This window comes from Populus nigra, chromosome 19 (genome assembly GCF_951802175.1).
Source record: "Populus nigra chromosome 19, ddPopNigr1.1, whole genome shotgun sequence".
Lineage (NCBI taxonomy): Eukaryota > Viridiplantae > Streptophyta > Magnoliopsida > Malpighiales > Salicaceae > Populus > Populus nigra.
The window spans coordinates 9,256,726-9,279,326 of NC_084870.1; the positions used below are offsets into that span (position 1 = coordinate 9,256,726).

At 32.9% G+C, this 22,601-nt stretch overlaps 2 protein-coding genes across 2 annotated transcripts; one reads left to right on the forward strand and one right to left on the reverse strand.

Moving 5' to 3' along the window:
- Positions 1-1,272: 1,272 nt before the first annotated feature.
- Positions 1,273-4,716, forward strand: LOC133680592 (triacylglycerol lipase 1). Its single transcript, XM_062103614.1, has 9 exons — positions 1,273-1,555; positions 2,015-2,125; positions 2,762-2,902; positions 3,103-3,213; positions 3,303-3,446; positions 3,529-3,569; positions 3,673-3,749; positions 3,931-4,026; positions 4,244-4,716. The coding sequence occupies exons 1-9, from the start codon at positions 1,388-1,390 to the stop codon at positions 4,564-4,566; spliced, it is 1,212 nt and encodes a 403-aa protein (XP_061959598.1). The 5' UTR covers positions 1,273-1,387; the 3' UTR covers positions 4,567-4,716.
- Positions 4,717-8,915: 4,199 nt separating this feature from the next.
- On the reverse strand, positions 8,916-11,741 carry LOC133679565 (gallate 1-beta-glucosyltransferase 84A24-like). Its single transcript, XM_062102201.1, has 2 exons — positions 10,066-11,741; positions 8,916-9,040 (listed from the first exon to the last, which is right to left on the reverse strand). Exon 1 carries the CDS (start codon positions 11,634-11,636, stop codon positions 10,155-10,157), a length of 1,482 nt encoding a protein of 493 aa, XP_061958185.1. The 5' UTR covers positions 11,637-11,741; the 3' UTR covers positions 8,916-9,040; positions 10,066-10,154.
- Between the last annotated feature and the right edge of the window lie 10,860 nt (positions 11,742-22,601).

Here is a 22,601-nt window from a genome sequence, read left to right on the forward strand (position 1 = left end):
CCATTCGGAGAGACACTGTAGCAATCCACAATGTTTTATGAGCAAAGCTACAATGCTTTCTCTACATGACTAAGCTTTATTACAAAGTTAAATTTTAACCAACTCAATATTAAAAAAAATAAAATCGATGAAGATAATTTTAGAAAAAAATATTACAAAAAAACACACAAAAGAAACTGGAAAAAACCATGTGAGGAAAAACTGTATCAATCCATAGTATTTTGTGAGGAAAAACTTGTATTTACTTGTAATTGTAAATTTTAACTAGCTTAATAAAATTGACAAAGATAATTTTAAAGAAAAACATAACAAAAACAGAAAAAACCATGTGGAAAAAAACACTGTAGCAATCAACAGTAATTTTCAAGGAAAGTTAAAGTGCTTTCCTCACATATTGCAACTGTAATTTTTAACCAGCTCAATATTAAAAAAAAGAAGATAATTTCAGAGAAAAGCATTAAAAAAAACCATGCGAAGAAACACTGTAGCATCAACAATATTTAAAAAAATAATTACAAAACTAAATTCTCAATCAGCTCCATATTAAAAAAATCAACAAATATAATTTTAAAAAATAAAAAAATAAAATATAAAAATTATATGGAAAAACATCGCAGCAATTCATAATATTTTAAAGAAAAAAAATTACAAAGCAAAAATTTTAACCAGGTCAATATTTAAAAAGTAAAATCAACAAAAATAATTTTGGAAAAAACAAAAGAAAAAATAAATAAAAAAAAAGAAAAATTAAAAAATTAAAAAAACAGTAATTAAAAAAATAATTAAAAAAATTAACCAAAAAAATATAAATTATTATTACAATTCATGATGTTTTTGGCGGTGGGGAAACGATGATTTCTCCCCACCCTTAGTTATATGTATAATAATAATAACTAGATAATTCACATTTGGTTGTTGGAAATTTTTTTTTTTTTTTTTCAATCTAGCAAGGGGTACAAGTCATTCATCATAGAGTCAACGCTTTAAATGATAAAATTTTATTTAAAAAATTAATAAATTGATATAATTTTTTTTTTCAACAAATTGATTTTTTTTAATTTTCTTATAACATTAGCTGGCGCTTTTATTTTCAACCCTCCACAATGGTTTTGATTCATGATAAAAATAATTTTGACTCGCGATAAAAAAGAAATTTCCTGCTGTAAAAAAGAAGTTATTCATTAAATTCAGTAAAAAATCGCTTTACCCCTAAAAAATCCAATCCGGGTGTGTATTAAACGCGCTTAATATAGCGCTTAGGACAAGACCCGATTATCACACATTCTAACAAGAAAAAATCCCACTCATCTCATCGTCATCATCAGAAATCAGACGACACCCCGTGGCTCAAAGCCACTTCCCTTCTTATCCGCTCCAATCCCCGCTAATGGAGAGGATGTTACTGATCGTTTTTGCAATAATAATCTCACCTTTCATTTCCACATCTGCCGCCGGAGAATTCAATTTCGAAGCCAATCTCCATCGCCGATCACCGGACGAGACTCTGTGTAATCAGCTCATTAAACCAGCCGGTTATTCTTGCACCGAACACACTGTACCCCCCTTCTCTCTAAGTTCTTAATTTTGGAGGAATTGAGTCGTTTTAACCTTTGAAATTCTGTTCTGGACTGAATTGATTGATAAAAGATAGGCACAATCTTGAAGCTAATTACAAGAATGCCATGAGGTGCTTGTTTGGTTTAGCAAGAAAGTAGATTCAGGAAATGAGTAGAATTAGTAATTGATTTTGAAGAGTTTTTGCTTTTGAACTAGTAGTAAATAAATCCAAGTTTTATTTACTTTTGCATTTTAGTTGCTAAGCATCCGAACAAAGCCTTAATCTTTCTCCATGATTTGCTCTCTTTCTTTCTTTTTTAAAGAATCTTTAATGGGATTTTCTTAAGAGTATGCGAAATTAGTGAAATTCTGTCAATATTTTGTTGTTTTTGTTAATTTTTAATTAATGAAAGTTACGTTTCGTGTGGAATTCATCAAATTATTTAACTTTATTCAGGTACAAACTAAAGATGGTTACTTGGTAGCTCTTCAACGCTTGTCTTCACGTAACAAGGATCTAGGAGGGCAGAGGGGTCCTCCTGTCTTGCTTCAACATGGACTCTTTATGGTGAATTTGCTCTTCATTCTGCTTATGTTCCCTTTGCATTGATAGAATTTGATATTGAACGTTTGCTTGAATCTCATGTTTTTCAATGGGCATGTGTTCTCAGCTATTTGTCATAAAGCCAGAGTGAGGGAATTGGGGTAAAAATAAGGCTATAAGAAAACTGTCTTTATGATTTCGTGACGAGACAAAAAGGAATGTGATAATTGTCATGAAAGAAAAGTGCAATTTAACGTTCATATTATAATAGTTTGTTTAACAAGATGGGTTAATCTTCTGTCTTCCTGAAGTTAAAAGGCATCCTTGAAACTGTTGAGAGAAAATTCCCTCATGTAAAGCACTGGAAGCTCAGGACTGGAGGTTAAGACGTTTACAACTGTCTGTATATCATCAAGAGAAGTGTGCATGGAAATTGTTTTTGTTTTTTCTCCTGTTACTTTTCAGAACACTGGATATGGTTTAAATCGATCTATTATATGGGAATAATGGTCTGATTGGTAATTGCAAGAGTTATAAAACTTAATGTGTTACTGGTTGTTGCTTGGGATAATATATAACTGTGATTCACCATTTTAGAAAAAAGTAAAATGTGATTTCTGGCATTGATTTTGATGTTACCCTCCTCTAATATGCAAACAGGCAGGTGATGCATGGTTTTTAGGTTCACCAGAGCAGTCACTGGGCTTCATCCTTGCAGATGAGGGTTTTGATGTATGGGTTGGCAATGTGCGTGGTACATTTTGGAGTCATGGACACATATCCTTATCTGAGAAAGACAAGGTAGAGAGTATAGAATATGCCTTTCTCCCTCGGTTTATGATTCTGGTTACTTTGTGGATAGTTGTACTGGTAAAGAGTCTGTCGATTGATGCAAAAAGCATGTGAATATGTCCCCGTCAGTGTATGTTTCAGTGGCTGATTTGTTACATATCCTGTTTTTTCATGCTGTAACTATCAGTAAGCACAGGCTTCTCTTTCAGGAATTTTGGGACTGGAGTTGGGAGGAGTTGGCTCTATTTGATCTTGCTGAAATGATACACCATGTACATTCAGTAACAAGCTCTAAGGTTTTCATCGTTGGACATTCACAGGTCTTACACGTCTTTCTCTTGCATCCTAGTACATCTAGTTTTCTATCCTTGCTTTTGTGTATGCGCTTACTTTATTTACTTGTTTTTAGGGGACCATCATGTCTTTAGCTGCTCTCATTCAGCCAAATGTCGTGGAAATGGTCGAAGCTGCTGCTCTACTGTGTCCAATATCATACTTGGACCATCTAACTGCTCCTCTTGTTCTCAGAATGGTTGCCTTGCATCTTGATCAGGTTTGTTTTGTTTCATATTCTTGGGATTGCATTGGAGGCTCAGTTCCTGGTGGAAATGATCTTATAATTTCTTTTCTGACAGATGGTCCTTGCCATGGGCATTCATCAATTGAATTTTAGAAGGTTATATCATACTTCTATCTCTATTATTTCTTTTTGCTCCTTTTTTCTAGGGTTTAGCAATTTTATTTTCGTTCATTTTATGATGTCTTATATTTATCTACAGTAAAATCTTAATTGACCTTTTGGATTCCATATGCGATGGTCATATAGAATGCGCTGACTTGCTAACTTCCATAACAGGTCTTCCCTCTTAGTCTCTCATGGAACAAAGTTTAATTTACCAAATATCCTGTTTGCTGGGAAATTTTTTCTTACTTTGTAGTTTGCATAATGCTTGTGGGTAAAGTACCCCAATGTGGCTATTTGTGCAACATGATGTTTTTCTTATCTTTCTTATGTGGGTGTTTCTTTACCTTTGCAGGGAAGAATTGTTGCTTTAATAGCTCAAGTGTGGACTTCTTTTTTGAATTTGAACCTCACCCATCATCAGCTAAAAACTTGCGCCATCTCTTTCAGAGTATGCCTTGTGCATCTTCTTTAGCTGTCATATATGAAGTTCATGTGAATACATTCTGTATTTGGAAATTTCTTTTTCACTCTCATGTTTAATAAAAAATGAATTCTGGATGCCAATTACTTTGTTTCTTCCTCTTTCTCTTTGGTAACTTTTTTTTTATTTAAAAAGAACTTCCTGTTTGGTAAATCTCTCATGCGCTTCCTGCTATGCACTGCAGTGATTCGGAAGGGAACTTTCTCTCACTATGACTACGGGATGTTTAAAAATTTGGAGCTATATGGTCAGTTAAATCCCCCAGCATTTGATCTCGGTCTCATACCCAAGACATTGCCATTATGGATGGGCTATGGAGGCCATGATTCTTTAGCAGATGTGACAGATGCGGAGCGCACTCTGAAGGAGTTACAGGGCAAACCAGAATTGCTTTATCTTGAGAACTATGGTCACTTGGACTTCCTTTTGAGCACACAAGGAAAGGAAGATGTTTACAACAATATGATCGCATTTTTCAGGTCGTTGGGGAAGTCCAGTAGTTCTTAAGTTGACCACTTGCAATATCTGACAATTACATTTATCAATTAAGGCTGAATTAAACTTTTTATTTGTGTTCATATATTGTAAAAGGTCACACATTATTGTTTTCTTGTAAATGTGATTGCCAATAGAGAATATGAGAGAAAATTGGTGTAACGTTCTATCCTGTGTAGTCATGTACAGTGTTTCTGAAAGAAGTTGGTTTTCCACCTGAATTTAGCGGGCTGTTAACCTGCTGTTTTTTTGGATGACGATGAAGGTCCCCTTGAGAGAAGTCCAGGCTTGGATCGAGCTGAACTTCTTGTGGCCCTGCTGACTCGGAGAAGCCTTAGTGCCTTACAAATGGCTCCCACAGAAAATATCAATCCGATTGCTTCTGAAGTGGTGGTAGAATGGAATATATATAATGGCAACGAAGAAAATGAAGGTGTGCTGGAATTGAAGCTGTATCGATTGGATAATTCAGTTTGTCAGAGACATCAAGAGCCAATGTCAGAAGGTCCAACTAGTGGCTTGAGCGTGGAGGCAAGGCGATAGAGAAACTAGTTACGTTGTTGTGCATCGTGGGGTGTGATTCCTTCTCTTTACTTGAGATTACTCCTGAAATGTTGTTTCAATCCACATGGAGTTTCAAGCGAGGCTCAAAGAAGGTGGATGATATGTGCCTTCCCAGCAGTACTAAGGTTGCCAAACGTACACCTTTAACTTTTTTTTAACAGGCATCTGTAATAGACCCGTAAAAACCAGCTTTTATGCCTTCGGGCTTCGTTACTAGTGAGGTGCTTTCAAATGTTCACTATAATATGTTAATTGAAGGTTCAATGTAATGCGCAACCTCTGCCCTCAGCAGAATTTTTATGAGAGCTAAAACAATAAATATTAAATGAATGCTTAACATGGATCACTATCCATTTCATTATTTTAACATTGATTTAAAACAAGTCCCGCATCAACTTCATAACAAGTCGGATAATTGCACCAGCTCGATAACTTTTTCATTGGATTTCACTCCAGCAAACCGGGAACCTAACTGGAACTAGTGGACTTGCCAGCAAACTGAAAACTTCTTCGCTTCGCTTCACTTAATCAACAGAAGATTCTATGTTACTGTCTGAGGAACCACCCTCAACCACTGCTTTCTCGTCAGCCCTCTTCAACTTCAATGCATTCTGCCTCATCTCCATCACCTCAGGCCCCACCGTGGCCTCTGATAACATTCTTGTCAGCAATCTGAACACTATTCGCTTAACTTCATCAACAAAAGATTGTATATTATCTGTTGGAGAAACCTCTACAATTCTGAATGGTAACGATGGTAGGTCTCCTAAAACTAAGTATTTTCTTGTCTTTGATGACAATGATAATGATGGGACAAATAAACATATATTAAACATAGAGTAATAATACAGAGAATGTAATTGACAGTTATATTTTATCATATGAAAATAAAATAAAATTTTTAAATGAAGATAAGAACGAAAGGGTTGATAGCATTCATGATAATTAATGCTTATATAAATAGTGATGTTGCAAATTGCAGGATTAGCAAAGGTGGTAGAGATGACAGACAACAGAGGTGTTGAGGATAATTCTCCTAATTATAATTCATATATTTTTAGAAAAAGATATTGAGAATAGAGTTTATATTTTTTTTTTTTGATGTTCAACCCAAATAAGTTACATTGAATGAGATAAGACTGAAAATTAGTATTGTTTCACATTATAATGTGCATACTCACATCAAGATTTCTGTTCTTATTTAAGGATGATTACTGATTACACATGTTTATATTTAGCAAACATGCTAGTTTGCTATTTTTTTCTTTGCTAATAATGTTAATTTAAACACTAGTGAGGAAGAAAAAGATGCATAAATGGTGTATATGTTGTAATATAGTGTTTGGTATTGTGATAGAAGTTACTTTTCAAAGTGTTTTTTATTCGGAAATGCATCAAAATAATGTATATTTTATTTTTAACATTAGTACATCAAAATGATCCAAAAATATAAAAATATTTAATTAAATAAAAAAAATCAAATTTAGTGATATGTGATAGTCATTGCTTTTCAAAATATTTTTTACTTGGAAATGCATCAAAATAATATATTTTTTTATTTTTTAAAATTTATTTTTAATATTATTATATCAAAATAATCTAAAAACATAGAAAAAATAACTTTAAAAAATTTAATTTTTTGACCAAACACAAGACCAGCCGCATTGTAAAACAATACCTTAAAAACACAAGAAATCAGGTACAATTGTTACTTTTGAAATTACACTACAACAACTAGTCAATGATAAACCAATAGATTTCAACATTTAACTAAGAGCACTTTAGATATTAGAAAATCATAATGAAAAACTTGTAATGTTACCAATTCAATGATGCAATGTGTAATATAAAATCAAAAATATAATTTATATAAATTTGATATGCAGAGCTTTCTCACACTCAAAAGACATGAAGTTTTTAATAAATTTCTCTTTTTCTTCTCCTTCTTCTTTTTTTTTATCATAGAAACTTCTATCTAGCTAGCATATATATATAATTAATGTTTCTAGCTTCTTTTTTATTTAATTCTGAGGTATTGTTACTATTTTTTAGTGGTTTTTTTTTTAACAAAACATCAAGTGTGTGTTAGTAACATGTTTTCATTGCTCTTGCAATATCATCATTCCATTAAAAACTCTATGAAAAATAGGGGTGAACAAAAAAACTAAAAAACTAATTAAACTGATTAGAATTTTTTAAAAAACTAACCAGTTCGGTTCGATTTTAGTTTTATAAGCCTGAAACCGAAAAAACCGAACTTAACTGAACCCAAATCAAAAAAACAAAAAAAAACCGGAAAAGCTGGTTTTTATTCTAAAATAACCAAATCGAACCGAAATTGGTCGGTTTGAACCAGTTTCGGTTTGTTTTCGGTTTTTTTAACCAGTTTGGTTATTTTTTTTTAATAAAAACCGAATCGAACTGAAAATGATTACCCCTATAAAAAAGCACATTAAATACATTAACTAACACTAATGAAATAAAATTAGATAACAGGCTTTTAAAACACAACTATTTTTACCTAGATGTAAGAGTATTAATTGATTTAGAATTTGCTTATTTTTCTTAATAAAGATACAAAATAGTTATTCTCAATCTTTTTAAATAAAAATAGACATGATAGTTAGTTACTTATAAATATTATTTTTACCTCATTTCTGGATTCTATTGGTGTGGTTGACTATGACCGCGCGCATTAAATTGCATAAGAAATAAATTAGCTCCCTATAATAATTTGTCTTGATTAACTTAGGACACGACTTGACGTCTGACTCCCTAATTATCTAATCCTATTATTCTTAAGAAAAAAAAGATAATCTAATTAAATCCCAATTATCATTCTATATCTCAAAAGAAAAGAAAAATGCATTGATTGCGATTATTAATGATTAGAGATAAGACTTGTAGGTTAGGGGTGAGAAAAAAATTGAAAAAACCGGAAAAAAATAATTGAAAAAACTAAATTGTGAAAAAAAAACCGATTAAAATTTTGAAAAAATTGACCGGTTCGGTTCGGTTTTATAAGCTTAAAATAAAAAAAACCAAACTGAATCCAAACTGAAAAAACTGAAAAAACAAAGCCAAACCTGAAAAAACCGAGTCAAACCGGTTTGAACCGGTTTTTATCCTAAAAACCGAACTAAAACCGATCGATTTGAACCGGTTTCGTTTTTTTTTTTAAATTTCAGTTTGATTATTTTTTTATAAAAACCGAACCGAAAATGATCACCCCTACTTAAAGCCATTTAATTGATTAAAAAAGAAATTTAAGTCAAATGTGCTCGCTTTGCAAGGTAGCCCGAGTTTTCGAAATTTTCAACTCTTTTCGTGAATTCAAATACCATCATCAATTAAAATAAAAATTAGATAAAAATACAAAAATTACCATAATATTAATAGGTCACTAGAAAAAGAAACTTGAGGTTTATTAAGCAGCTAATAAATATTATGAGTGGCATGATGGATCTATATCTATAATGTTGGTAGCGTCAGAAAGTCAACCAAGATCTAATCCTTGTGCGAAGAATACATGTTTTTTTTTAATGAATAATTTTTTTTTAATTTAACTAAGTTGTTCAAGTCAGCTTGCGCACACCTCGACTAATCCTATGGATCCTGAAGTTAACGACTATATAAGTTTCCAGTGATTATTATATGAGTAATTATAAGGTTCGAATTTAAGATCATAAAAAGAACAAATCTCTTAATCTCAAATTTTTAACACTGGACCGTCATCTAGATAGTTTAATTATTTATAGACTTCCTAGTATATGCATTGGAATGGTGATTCTCTCTTAGAATATGGAAGTATTATGTTCTTCATTCATCGTTAAAAATTCGATAACAACCGTACATATGGCCTTTATATGGCATTGGGCCTTTACTGTATATTAAGGTTTTGTTAATAGCAAATTAAAAGAAGGCCATGTTTGTTTCTCGGAATTCATTTTCCGGGAAATCACTTTCCAAACTTTCCTGTGTTTGTTTGCCATTAGGAAAGTTGGTCAACGGAAAACACTTTCCGGTCAACGGAAAACACTTTCTGGTCAACGGAAACACTTTTCGGTCAACGGAAAACACTTTCCAGTCAAAGAAAAATTTGGTTTGATTTATAGGAAAGTGTTTTCCCTTTTGGCTGTGTTTGTTTTCTGGAAAGTGGTTTCCGGGAAACCACTTTCCAAACTTTCTTGTGTTTGTTTGCTATTGGAAAAGTTAGTCAACGGAAAACACTTTCCAGTCAAAGGAAAATTTGGCTTGGTTTTCAGGAAAGTGTTTTCCTGAAAAATTTGGGCGGAAAACACTTTCCGGAAGTTGTGAAAAATTTAGAAATGTCATTATTTGCTAATTATATAAAATTTGATCCTCAAACTTTTGATTGTTATATATAATTTGTTTTGAATATTTATTTTTTAATTTCATCTCTTAAAATTGAATTTTTATATTAATTTTGGTCCTTATTTTTATAATTGCTATTTGCTTTTTTCTTATCATTTTTTTATTGAAATTTTTTATCTATCAAATTTGGTCCTCATTCTTTTGATTTTTACTTATTTTATTTGAAATAATTTATAAAATGTTAATTATTATTATTTTAATTTCTTCACCTTTCATTTTTTTTAATTTTTTAGATTTGATCTCTATTATTTTGATTATTATTTATTTTATTTGAGATAATTTATGAAATTATATTTTTTTTCAATTTCATTCTCATTCAACTTTTTAATTTGTAAGATTTGTTCCTCATTATTTTAATAAACTTGAAAAAATAAAACATTAATAAGTTATTTTCCAACTCATTTTCCATAACATAACCAAACAGTGGAAAATGTTTTCCAACTTATTTTTCATTACACTACCAAATATCGGAAAATACTTTTCCGGAATTCACTTTCCTCAGAATTCATTTTCTAAAAGGAAACTACTTTCCTGCAAACAAACGGGGCGAAGTAAAAAGTAGACAACTGCATAATAAAAGTAATTAATTCCATATTCACTGCATATATAGCAAATCTCCTCATGCCGATGACCCCACCAGTTCAGCCACTTTCTCGTTGGACTTCACCACTACCGCCAAACTCATTAGAACCAATGCATTTCCCAGCAATCTCAGACTCATTCGCTTTTACAATATCGTCCGTAAAATATCGTATATTCAAGTCAGAGGAACCACCCTCAGCCACTGCTGCCTCGGCTGCCTTCTTCCATTTCATTGCATTCTGCTTCATTTCCACTGCCTTAGGTCCCACTGTGGCCTCCAACAAGCATTTCTCTATCTCATCACGAGTAATCAGTTTGTTCTCTGCTTCTCCGCGGCACATTCTCACACCAACCTTAAAGATGTCGACCAAATATTTTGCATTAGTTACTTGATCACCCCATTGAGGGAAAGCCACCACTGGCATGCCTGATGTGAGTGCTTCCATAGTAGAGTTCCACCCACAATGTGTTACAAAGCACGCAACTGATGGGTGAGCTAAAACCTTCTCTTGAGGACTCCATTGCACCACTTTGCCCCTGTCTCCTGCTTTCTCCAAGAACCCATCTGGCAGAACAAGGATGTCATGTCCTGCATCTTTGTGGGCTGGTTTCATAACTAACAAGAAGGAGACGCCAGAATTCAATAACCCATAAGCGATCTCGTTCCACTGGTCTTGCTTCAATTGTACGACACTACCGAAAGACACATAAACAAGTGATGAACGTGGCTTTGTGTCAAGCCATTCGATGCAATCATCTGCCTTCAGGAAGTCTCCATGGACCGTTGTCTTTGGTGCCTTAGGATTTCTGAATAGCGGCCCAACGGCCTTGATGGGGAAGATTTCGGACATGTGCTTGAGAAGCTCTGGTTCAAGCTCTTCGAATGTTTCCATCAGGATGCAAAATGGCTTGTCAAGATTTTTGTACTGACCTAAAATAGCCCTCCTCAAGAAAGGATAAGGAGTTGTAGGATATAAGAAACTAGGCACTTCATCATATTTTAGGAGAGGCATCCATGGTAGTTGGACATCTATCTCGGGGTGCTCCTCATCAGGGAAAGGTACAGTACCGTGATAGTAATGGTAATATGAGGCAAAACAAGCGCAGGATTGAACCCAAAGCATTGCAGAAGGAAGACCTAGACTTGTGGCCACATTTGTAACCCAAGGAATGAAAGGGTTGTTTATGAGGCAAGAAACAGGCCGCCCTTGCTCTTCATTTTTCTTGATCATTTGAGGAATTACTTGTTTACCAACAAGCTCAAGTTGAAGTAAGTATTGATCAAGGTCTTGGCGCCTAGGCTCGTCCTCTTCCCATCCATCTGCAAAGAATTCAAACCGGATAAAGCCATCACCAAACGGGGTCAGCTTATCTATGATGTTACTGGCTTTTCTCATCTGTTCGCCAGTGCTTTCTGTAGTGGAGAAGGTGACAAGGAAGCCGTTGGAGGCAAGAATTTTTCCAAGTCTAAGTAAAGGATTTACATGGCCCTGGCCTGGGAAAGAAACAAGGAAGAGATGGCCAAGAGACTCGGAAACCATTTTTCTCTTCCGGGTTTTTTGACAGGCAGAGAGACGGAAGAGATTGATGAACAGGAGAAGACTTGATCAGTTTGGGAATGAGTGGTGAGCATGGAATGAAAGGATGCAGATATATACATAGCATTTATAAGGAGTTGCATTCAAAGTTTTTAGTGATAGATAGATATACAGAGACTGTTAGTTGGCTGACGGTCCAATGCATACAATGATTCAATTATAAGTACTCTTTCCTTGGCTTCTTCCAAAAGAAGATGAAATCAAATTTGATTACGCTAGTTAATTAACCGTAGCTTTCAATGATTTTGCAGTCATATTAGAGCAAAATGTATTCTGTGATTATAGAAGCGAGAAACACATCTATTTGCAATTTTGCATGTCGATTATTATTCTCTTTTTCCGATCATGGAAATCAGTAGTCAAGACATATTTGAAAATCTTTGGAAAACACTCAGAAACCCAATACATCGGGTAAACCAACAACTTATACCGATTGAATGATGAACATTATGGCCAAGGTTAGCTAGCCATTCCGCCCAACAATTGCTTTCGCAGAAGGTTTGTCGGATTGGCACCTCCCATTGCCTGGAAAGCAACTGTTGAGTTTCTGTCAGGATGGGATCCTGGATGAGTCTCCTCTAAAAACTGTCGCAAGAACTGCAGAATCAACCTCTAGTTCAGTCCTGGTATATCCTAAATTCCAAGCTAAATGTGGTCCGTAGAAAGCAGCCCACGATTCAGCTTTCGTAGAAAACAAATACCCAATTTAGCTGCAAAGCCATGAATTTAATTTAAGGATTATATGGCAGTAATTTTGCAATTTTATTTTTTTTCCTTTTTTATAATATTATGGCTTTGAGACTTTAATTAGGAAAAACCTTTTTTTAGACGTGTTACGTCACGGGTTGGATAATTTTTTTAGCCCTTAAAAAAATATAAAGATATTAAAAAGTTAAGAATTTGATGTGTATCAAATAAAAAAAAACTTTTAAAATACTAAAATATTAACATAATAAATAATATATTGTTTTTTTTAAAATATTAACATGGCAGTATATTAGATAGACCTCAACTGATTATAGTGAAATTCATGACTTAAGATAGGAGAATGTGATAATCTGACGGAACCTATACAAAAACAAATCAAGAAGGTAAATAATATTGAAAACAAAAACAAAAATAAAATCTAAAAAAAAAGCGACTCAAAAAAATAATCCATTGAATACAAGCCATCTAAAACGATGTTTGGGTCCAATAGATAAAATTGATCAGACACCCAAGACAGAAATATGATCGTCATTTTAAACGCCACCATAAAAGTTTCACCATGTGATAAAGGTCTTGAAGAAATTCGAGTTAAATTCCTTCCTTCTCGACCAATTCAAAAAGAAATCTCCATTGCCTTAATCATAAATAAAGATTGTTATTGAGATGGCCTACGCTAGCTGAATAGCCTCCCTGTCTTTTGGGGGCAAACCAAATGAATTCATCGAAACAAGGAGCGAAAAGGCACTCAAGCGGAAAGAAAATCATCCTGATGAGAGAAGCCGAAGCTCCCACAAAATTACAGACCTACAAAAGCAGACAAAAGAATCCATTTCAGAGCCAAAAAATATATGTTTCCAGTTTCAAATCTGTAAGGTAGTCAGTCCTTTGAAGCAGAGCTCGAGACCAGTTAAATGGTGTCACTTCAACAGCCACCAGTTATGCCAGCTGTTTTGACCATTAGTTCTAGGTTTGCTTCACGTTGCAGAAGACGTAAATTGTATGCAATTTTTCTTCTGATCTCGTAAATAATACTTCTCCTTTGTGCAGTACATTAACTTTGACTATATATATATAATCAAAACCAAATTCATAATAAAAAACAATTCCCTTGGGAATTGGATGGCTTTTTTTCTTTAGTTAGTAGAGTTTATTTAATTTTAATTAACATATAACCTCCACGAAATTGTTTTTGGGTTTGATGGGTGGATAAGAAAACATACCCATCACCACTCTTTCTTTCTTTCTTTTTATCAAGAACGACGGGGCTAAAACCTAAAACATAAAATTACAATTTACAAGCAACACAAGCAACGTAACATATATACCATGAATATCTTCAACGATCGAGTTTGAAAACATCCCATGATAGTCTTGTAATTATGGTAATGAATTTGTGGGCATGCAAATGAACAGATAGAGTAATGGTAGAGCAATTCAATTTAATTGGTGAACATTGTATAAAGTCTCGAATTTGAAGGATTGGGAGTACTAAGAAAAACACTAGTATCTCTTTACAATCAACGTATTTTGTTGAAGATGATATATTTGCTAGTATTGAGTTTGTGATTGTAGGAGAGTGCCAATCAAATCAATGGAGGGTGAATATCAATAGTTGATCATTTCAAAAAAATTAAAATAGTATTATTTTGATAAAAAAAATATGAAGAGGTTAGAAGCTGAGTTTTTATTTGATTTACTCAAAATCAACCCAGATTTTTTACCAGTTCAAATCAAGTTATTTATGAAAATTTTGTGGTATTTAATGAGTAACTGATGACATCCTATTAATTACTTTTCAGATTTATATTAAAGAAAAGTAAAAAAATAAAGACAAAATGAAACTTATAACTTATTAAAAGTGATAAAAATATATCCATCTAAAATTTCTCTCTCATACTTTTATCTATTTCAAAAAAAAAAACTAAAAAAAAACTAATAAAATATCACTAATTAATTTTTAAACACTTCCTTTTCTATTTTTTTAATACGAATCTATTTAAACTCTATATCAGCCCATTCTTAGGGCTTCTTTTGAAGTGTAGTAGTAGTTATTTTTTAAAGTACTTTTCATTTTAAAATGTATTAAAATAATATTTTTTTATTTTAAAAAATTATTTTTGAGATCAACGCATCAAAATGATTCAAAACATAAAAAAATAATTTTTAATAAAAAAATTGAATTTTTTTAAAATACAAGTTCAATCACATTTCCAAACGATATCTTAAATTGACATGTTTTTATAATCAATCACAAACACATTCTGAAACCGTGTTGTCCTTCATGTCTTCAAAGTTTGGTAAATGTTGCTATCATTCTTTACTTTAAAAACACATCATTCATTCTCATCAAATATATATATTATAAATATCTTTAAAATGTAATAAAAGATAAAAATAAAAGTTATTTTGATCACACCTGAAATGACTGAAACAACCTTAGATTAGATGTCCATAACCAAAGAATGCTTGCAACTGGTATATTTTTCATCTAATCTCGTAAATAATACCAAATATTCTTCGTGGAGGCAGGGCGATAGAGAAACTAGTTACGTTGTTGTGCATCGTGGGGTGTGATTCCTTCTCTTTACTTGAAATTACTCCTGAAATGTTGCTTCCATCCACATGGAGTTTCAAGCGAGGCTCAAAGAAGGTGAATGATATGTGCCTTCCCAGCAGTACTAAGGTTGCCAAACATACACCTTTACCTTTTTTTTAACAGGCATCTGTAATAGACTCGTAAAAACCATCTTTTATGCCTTAGGGCTTCGTTACTACTGCGGTGCTTTCAAATGTTCACCATAATATGTTTATATGGATGTTGTCCCGTTGATTTCAGAACTTTTACTCCATCTTCTTTCTTAGTGAAGGTTCAATGTAATGCGCAACCTCTGCCCTGAACAGAACTTTTGTAAGAGCTAAAATAGTAAAGATTAATGCTTAACATGGGTCACTATCCATTTCATTATTTTGACACTGGGTTAAAACAAGTCCTCATTTACTTTATAATAAGTCGGATGATTGCACTAGCTCAATAACTTTTTCATTGGATTTCACTCCAGCAAACCGGAAACCTAACTGGAATTGGTGGACTTGCCAACAAACTGAAGACTTCTTCGCTTCACTTCATCAACAAAAGATTGTATGTTACTGTTTGAGGAACCACCCTCAGCCACTGCTGTCTCGTCTGCCTTCTTCAACTTCAATGCATTCTGCTTCGTCTCTACTGCCTCAGGCCCCACCGTGGCCTCCGATAACATTCTTGCCAGCGATTTGAAGACTTATTCGCTAGCTTAACTTCATCAACAAAAGATTGTAATTGTCTATTATCTGTCGGAGAAACCTCTACAATTCTAAATGGTAACGATGGTAGGTCACCTAAAACTAAGTATTTTCTTGTCTTTGATGACAATGATAATGATGGGACAAATAAACGTATATTAAACATAGAGTAATGATACATGCAGAGAATGTAATTGATATAGTTAGTGTTGTTGGAGATAAGTTTGACAGTTATATTTTATCATATGAAAATAAGTTTAAATTTTTAGACGAAGATGAAGAAAATGATGAATGGGTTAATAACATTCATAATAATTAATGCTGACACAAATAGTAATGTTGTAAATTGCAGGACTAGCAAAAGTGGTAGAGATGACAGATGACAGATGACAGATGAAGAAAAGGATGAATGGGTTAAAAAAAAGGGTTACTAAAAGATTAAAATGTGGTGGTACGACATAGGTGACTCGGAATAAGATATATATCCTTCCCCTTCTAATTTAAAATTTAATTACGATAATTACTAATCATAATTCATATATTTTTAGAAAACGATATTGATATTAGAGTTTATATAAATTTGATATGCAGAGCTTTCTCACACTCAAAAGACATGAAGTTTTTAATAAATTTCTCTTCTTCTTGTTTTTTTTTTTTTTTTTATCATAACATAGAAACTTCTATCTAGGTAGCAGATATATATAATTAATGTTTCTAGCTTCTTTTTTATTTAATTTTGAGGTATTGTTACTTTTTTTTGTGGTTTTTTTTATAACAAAACATCAAGTGTGTGTTAGTAACATGTTTTCATTGCTCTTGCAATATTATCATTTGATTAAAAACTCTATAAAAAATAGGGGTGAGTAAAGAAACCAAAAAAATAATTAAATCGAGAAAAATAAAAAAAATAACTGAAAAAACCGAACCATGAAAAAAACTAATTAAATCGATTAGAATTTTAAAAAAACTAACCAGTTCGGTTCGGTTTTGGTTTTATAAAACTGAAACCCAAAAAACTGAACCGAGTCGAACCCAAATAGAAAAAAACGATCCAAACCGAAAAAACCAAGCTAAACCGGGAAAAAACCGGTTTTTATTCTAAAATAACCAAAACCGGTCGATTTGAACCAATTTCGGTTCGTTTTCAGTTTTTTTTGGAAAAAAATCAGTTTGATTATTTGTTTTGATAAAAATCAAACCGAACTGAAAATGATCACCACCCCTGTAAAAAAGCACAATTAATACATTAACTAACACTAATGAAATAAAATTAGATAACAGGCTTTGCTTTTAAACACAACTATTTTTACATAGATGTAAGAGTATTAATTGATTAGAATTTGCTTTTTTTCTTAATAAAAATACAAAATAGTTATTCTCGATCTTTTTAAATAAAAATAGACGTGAAGGTTAATTACTTATAAATATTATTTTTACCTCATTTCTGGATTCTATTGGTGTGGTTGACTATGACCGCGCGCATTAAATTGCATAGGAAATAAATTAGCTCCCTGTAATAATTTGTCTTGATTAACTTAGGACACGACTTGACGTCTGACTCCCTAATTATCTAATCAAATTATACTTAAGAAAAAAAGATAATCTAATTAAATCCCAATTATCATTCTATATCTCAAAAGAAAAGAAAAATGCTTTGATTGCGATTATTAATGATTAGAGATAAAACTTGTAGCTCGAAACCCATTTAATTGATTAAAAAAGAAATTTAAGTCAAATGTGCTCGATTATTAACCATGCATGATCCATTCTTAAAAATAAAAAATATACTTGACAATATATTTTCAAGTTTAAAATTTATTCGACTCAATCCATGATCTATTATTTATTTTTTTTAAAAATAAACCTGTATTTTTATATTTTTTTAAATTTTAATTACTACTCGACATTATAAAGATCCTAGATATAATAAAATTTATACCCAAATCATAAGACAATCATCAATATAATAAAAACTAAAAATATTACAACAATTTTAATTTTCAACAACCATTCCAAACAATTCAAACCAATAAGATTTTAGCAAATTATAAATAGGAGAGTACAAAAAATCGACAACAACCATACATATGGCACTTGGCCTTTACTGTATGTTATTAATACCTAATTAAAAGAAGTAAAAAGTAGACAACTACATAACAAGAGTAATTTCATCATACTAACACTGGATTAAACCCGTTCCATATTCACTGCATATATAAAATCCAAAACTAATTTTATTGTTTAATAATAAAAATAATATTAAACAATAAAATTTAAATTAAAAAAAACTAAGAAAAGATGTAAAAAATAATCTAGTAAATAATAATAAAGGAGAGGGGTACAGTTAATTTGCTAAAATGACAGGCACGTCCCTCCCTGGATGGGCTCAAGTATTGCCCCTTTTATTCCACACCAAAAAAAAAAAAATGCAGCCCATCAAGGAAAAACCACCCAGAAAGCTGGTCCCAAACTCTCGACGGACAGAAAGCGATCTCAGCAGTCTGATATCAACATTATAAAAATGGAGTTAACTAACCGCTTGTCAATGTGATTTCAACATTCAACCCAAGTAAACAGAGCAAAGCCATCTTTCTTTGATGAATGTTAGTTCTAACCGCTCTAATTTCTTATAATTATATAGTGAAAAAAGACTTGCTGGACGTTTTCCTATTAAAAAAAAACTCAAAGTTTGAACATTCTGTTGCTAAACCTTGCTATTAATTATTATATATTTATTATAGTCATTTAATTTAGGCTTCCACGCCACTAGAATGACCACAACTCGCATAGTAATAGTCCTGCTTGTAGAATTAAAAAAATTCCAATTGATTTGACAAATTATTTTGGTGGTCTTATTTGTTAAATGTCATCTTGTTTTTTGTTATGGTAATTAAATTAAATTAAATTAAATATTTGAAACATCAAGATTTTATTTCCAAATATCATTTTTGGATCACTTAAGCCTTTTTTTTAATGATTACCAAGTTTGTGAGGTGTTATTTAAAAATATATTTTACAAGTAATTTTATCAATTGTCATTTATTTTTACATATCTTTCACTCAAAATCTTCAAATTTAACTCTTTAAACCTCTATAAATAAATAAAGGGCTTCACTATCACAAGAAAGGAAAGGGAAAAAAAAAAGTTATACTCAAGTATTGAAACTCTGCAAAAAAAAAAAAAAGCTGTCAAGCCTTGCACCTCAGTAGAGTTCACCTTCAATACTTTGAGGATAAATCAAAGAAGTTATCAAATTTTGCTCAAAACTTCATATCACACTTTGCAAAAAGCATGCCAAGTCTTCACATTCTTCAGGATAAATTTGAAGGTGCAATGCCATATATAAATTTGTAGGTGCATTGCCATATATAACGACCACGACTTGCATAGTAGTGGTGGTGCTACAATATCATAGTTTTTTAGGGTGGGCTACTGGGCTTGAAATGTTTTCACAGCCACATAATACTCTTTTATGTCTGAGTGATGTTGTGTTTTCTTTTCATGAATCAAACACAAATTACACACATAAAATAAATTTAATAAAATTTTGATATAATTACCGTATTTTATTTGTAGAACATGAATCATATACTTGTACGAAGATCTTATTATATTTAATTTAATTTTCTTTATAAAAGTTTGTTGTTATAGTCCCCACACAAAAAAGAAAAAAGTAAAAAAAAAAATTCACAACAAAACCAAAAACAAATAATAGCAGTGAAAAGAAAATATCAGAGTACCTAGAAAATGACTAAAAATTAGTTGAGGATGTTAAAAAAAAAATTAAAATTTGACAGTATATTTTTTATTGACGATAGCCGTATTGACAAAAAAAAATTGAATTGAAGAAAGAAAAGTCCAAAATCATATATTTATGGACTCAATTGAAGGTTTAATTGAATTTGTAGAGGGTTTGATTGAAAGAAAAATTGATTTTTAAGTCAATTTGAGCTTTTATTGGAAAAAATAAAAATATAGGGGTCAAATTATAATTTTTAAGAGTTGATTTAGTCAAATCAGGGGCTTAATTGCATAAATATCAAAGTTTGATGGCCAATTAGAAACTTGATTGAAGAAATCCGAAACCAATGATCAAACTGGAAAATGCGTGTAAATAGAGGAACTGAAATTGTCCGAATCAGGAGCCAAATTAAAGAAATTGAAAGTTTATTGATCAATTGAGATTCAAATTGGATAAATCCAAGACCAAGTACCGAAATGAAAACAACGGCCAACTTTAGAGTTGACATTCAATTTTGACAGAGATACAATTAAATTGATTCTTAAAATTAAAATTGCAATTGAGGACTTGATTGAACAAATAAAAAATTGAGGACTTATTTGAAAATTAACACATTTTGACATCATTTTCTTTTAAATGAAATAGCGCGTTTTGTTCAAAACGACGTTGTTTCTTGCACTGTTTATAAAAAGCCCCAAAACGGTGTCATTTTAAACGACATTGTGTATATTCTTCTTTCCTGACGCGAATAGGCAGGGGAAGAAGGTTTTTTAAACGACATTGTGTGTCTTCTTCTTTCCTGACGCGTATAGGCAGGGGAAGAAGGTTTTCTTCCCCTCTTTTGCAGCGTCCGTTTAGCTCTCTCCTAAGAACCCAAAACCCCGACACAATCCACACCCTCTCATGACATACCACCATGATGAAAAAGCTAGGAGAACCATGCTTGCAGGCGACTTTGAGGTGGCTGCACAAAGGCCACTTCAGCCACCCTACCCTTGCACAACGACTAGACAAGGGTAATAACTCTCTTTTCCCTTGCACAACTCCCTTTTATAAATACTAGGGGACAGAGAGGAGAAGGGGATGAAAAAAACGAGTGAAATTATAGAGAGAAAGAAAGAAAAAGAAGAACAAAAGAGAAAAAGAAACAAGGGAACTTGAGAACTAAACAAGAAGAGACAGAGAGAAAAGAACTTATAAAAAGGGATAGAAACAAGAGAAGAGGATGAAAACAAAAATAGAGAGGGGTTACATAAGAAGTAAAACAAAGGAAAAACACACAGAAAAAAAATTGTCGACCAGCACAACAGCTTGTAAAGACTATGGACACCACCTATCTCCACATTGGTGTGATATTGTCCACTTTGGGCCTAAGCCCTCATGGATTTGCTCTTGGGTTATACCCAAAAGACCTCACACCAATGGAGATATTTATCCATCCTTATATACCCATGATCCTCCCCACTTCTAGCCAATGTGGGACTTTGGTTGTATACCCAACAATCCTCCCTTAGAACAAAGGATCACCGAGCCTCCCCTCAAACCAATCATTCATCCGTCCACTCTCTACCAACCAGGATTCTTCATTCTCTACTTCACCATGTTGGGGTCAGGACACGTCCATGAAGCATCTGGAGAGCACTACCTAACTTGAGAGTTTGCTCTTTCTAGGTCAACTCCTCTTCACCTTGTTGGGATCAGGACACGTCCATGAAGGGAGCACACCGCCTATCCAATAGAGCTGATCCATGGATTACATCGTGATTGGGGGCCCACCACTTTTTGTTAGGCATTCTGAGGATTCATCCATCATGGCTAACTCTGGGGCTTGGCTCTGATACCACTTGTAAGGACTATTGACACCACCTATCTCCACATTGGTGTGATATTGTCCACTTTGGGCCTAAGCCCTCATGGATTTGCTCTTGGGTTATACCCAAAAGACCTCACACCAATGGAAATATTTATCCATCCTTATATACCCATGATCCTCCCCACTTCTAGCCAATGTGGGACTTTGGTTGTATACCTAACACAACTCCCTATTGCACAGCCACCTTGTTAGGAAGAAGAACCGTTCCTCGCCGCGAACCATCGCCAGCCGCCACCAGTAGCACTGCCACCACTAGAGAACAAAAGGAGAAGAACAGAAAAATAGAGGGAAGGAAAAGAGATAACAGAAGACAAGCAGAAGGAAAATATAGAGAAAGAGGAAGAACAACCAGCAGCGTCCTGTTCGCAACCTCCACTGTTCACAACAACAGCACCGCCACTGCAACTGGAGGTTCCACCGCCAGTCCTATTCGCCCAACGTCAACAACAGCACCGCCACTGCAAGTCAGCTTCCACCTTCTTTATTTTCCTCTTCTCCTTCTCTGCGTGCAACCTCCACTGTTCACGTTTCTGAGCAGAAACCGCCCTTACCTTGCATTATTTGTTGTATAACGAACCAAATATCGACCCAATTCACTCCACTTGCCTCCTACAATTACTGTTGTTTGCTCAAAGTTATATATTCTGCTTTCTAGCTGCTGACTGATCATTATACTGGGAGGAACTATCGAGGAGCCTGACACCCTCGATTCCCCATGCACCTTCTTTCATTTCTCGTTTATTTGTAGACATGCTAGTATATGTTTTGGAATGATGAGTCTCTCTCTTATGTTATTAATTATTACAATGAAAGCAAGGAAAACAAAATGTCATATCTTTGGCAATAGAATACTCAAGCCAAAAATATGCTTAAATGACTTATATTGAAACCTTTGAGATTGTGCTCCATCTGCATGACTAGAATATACATATGGGTCAAGATTAATGTATACTTTTTGAATATTATCGGCATTATTAACTAAAAATTCAAATATTTGCCAATATAATTCTAGATTACGTTCAAGAGTTGTAATGTTAAATTTTTAATCATGCATGATCCTTTTTTAAAGACTGAAAAAATCCTGGAAACACTATATTTTCAAAACTAGAAGGTTTAGAATTTGTTGTTCTCCACCCACTTGATGATCTATCACTTACTTTTTTTTTAAAATAAACCCATATTTTTGTATTTCTTTGGATTTTGGTTGCTACTCGACATTGTAAAGATCCTATATATAATGAAATTTATACCCAAATCATAAGACAATCATCAATATAATAAAAACTAAAAATATTACAACAACCA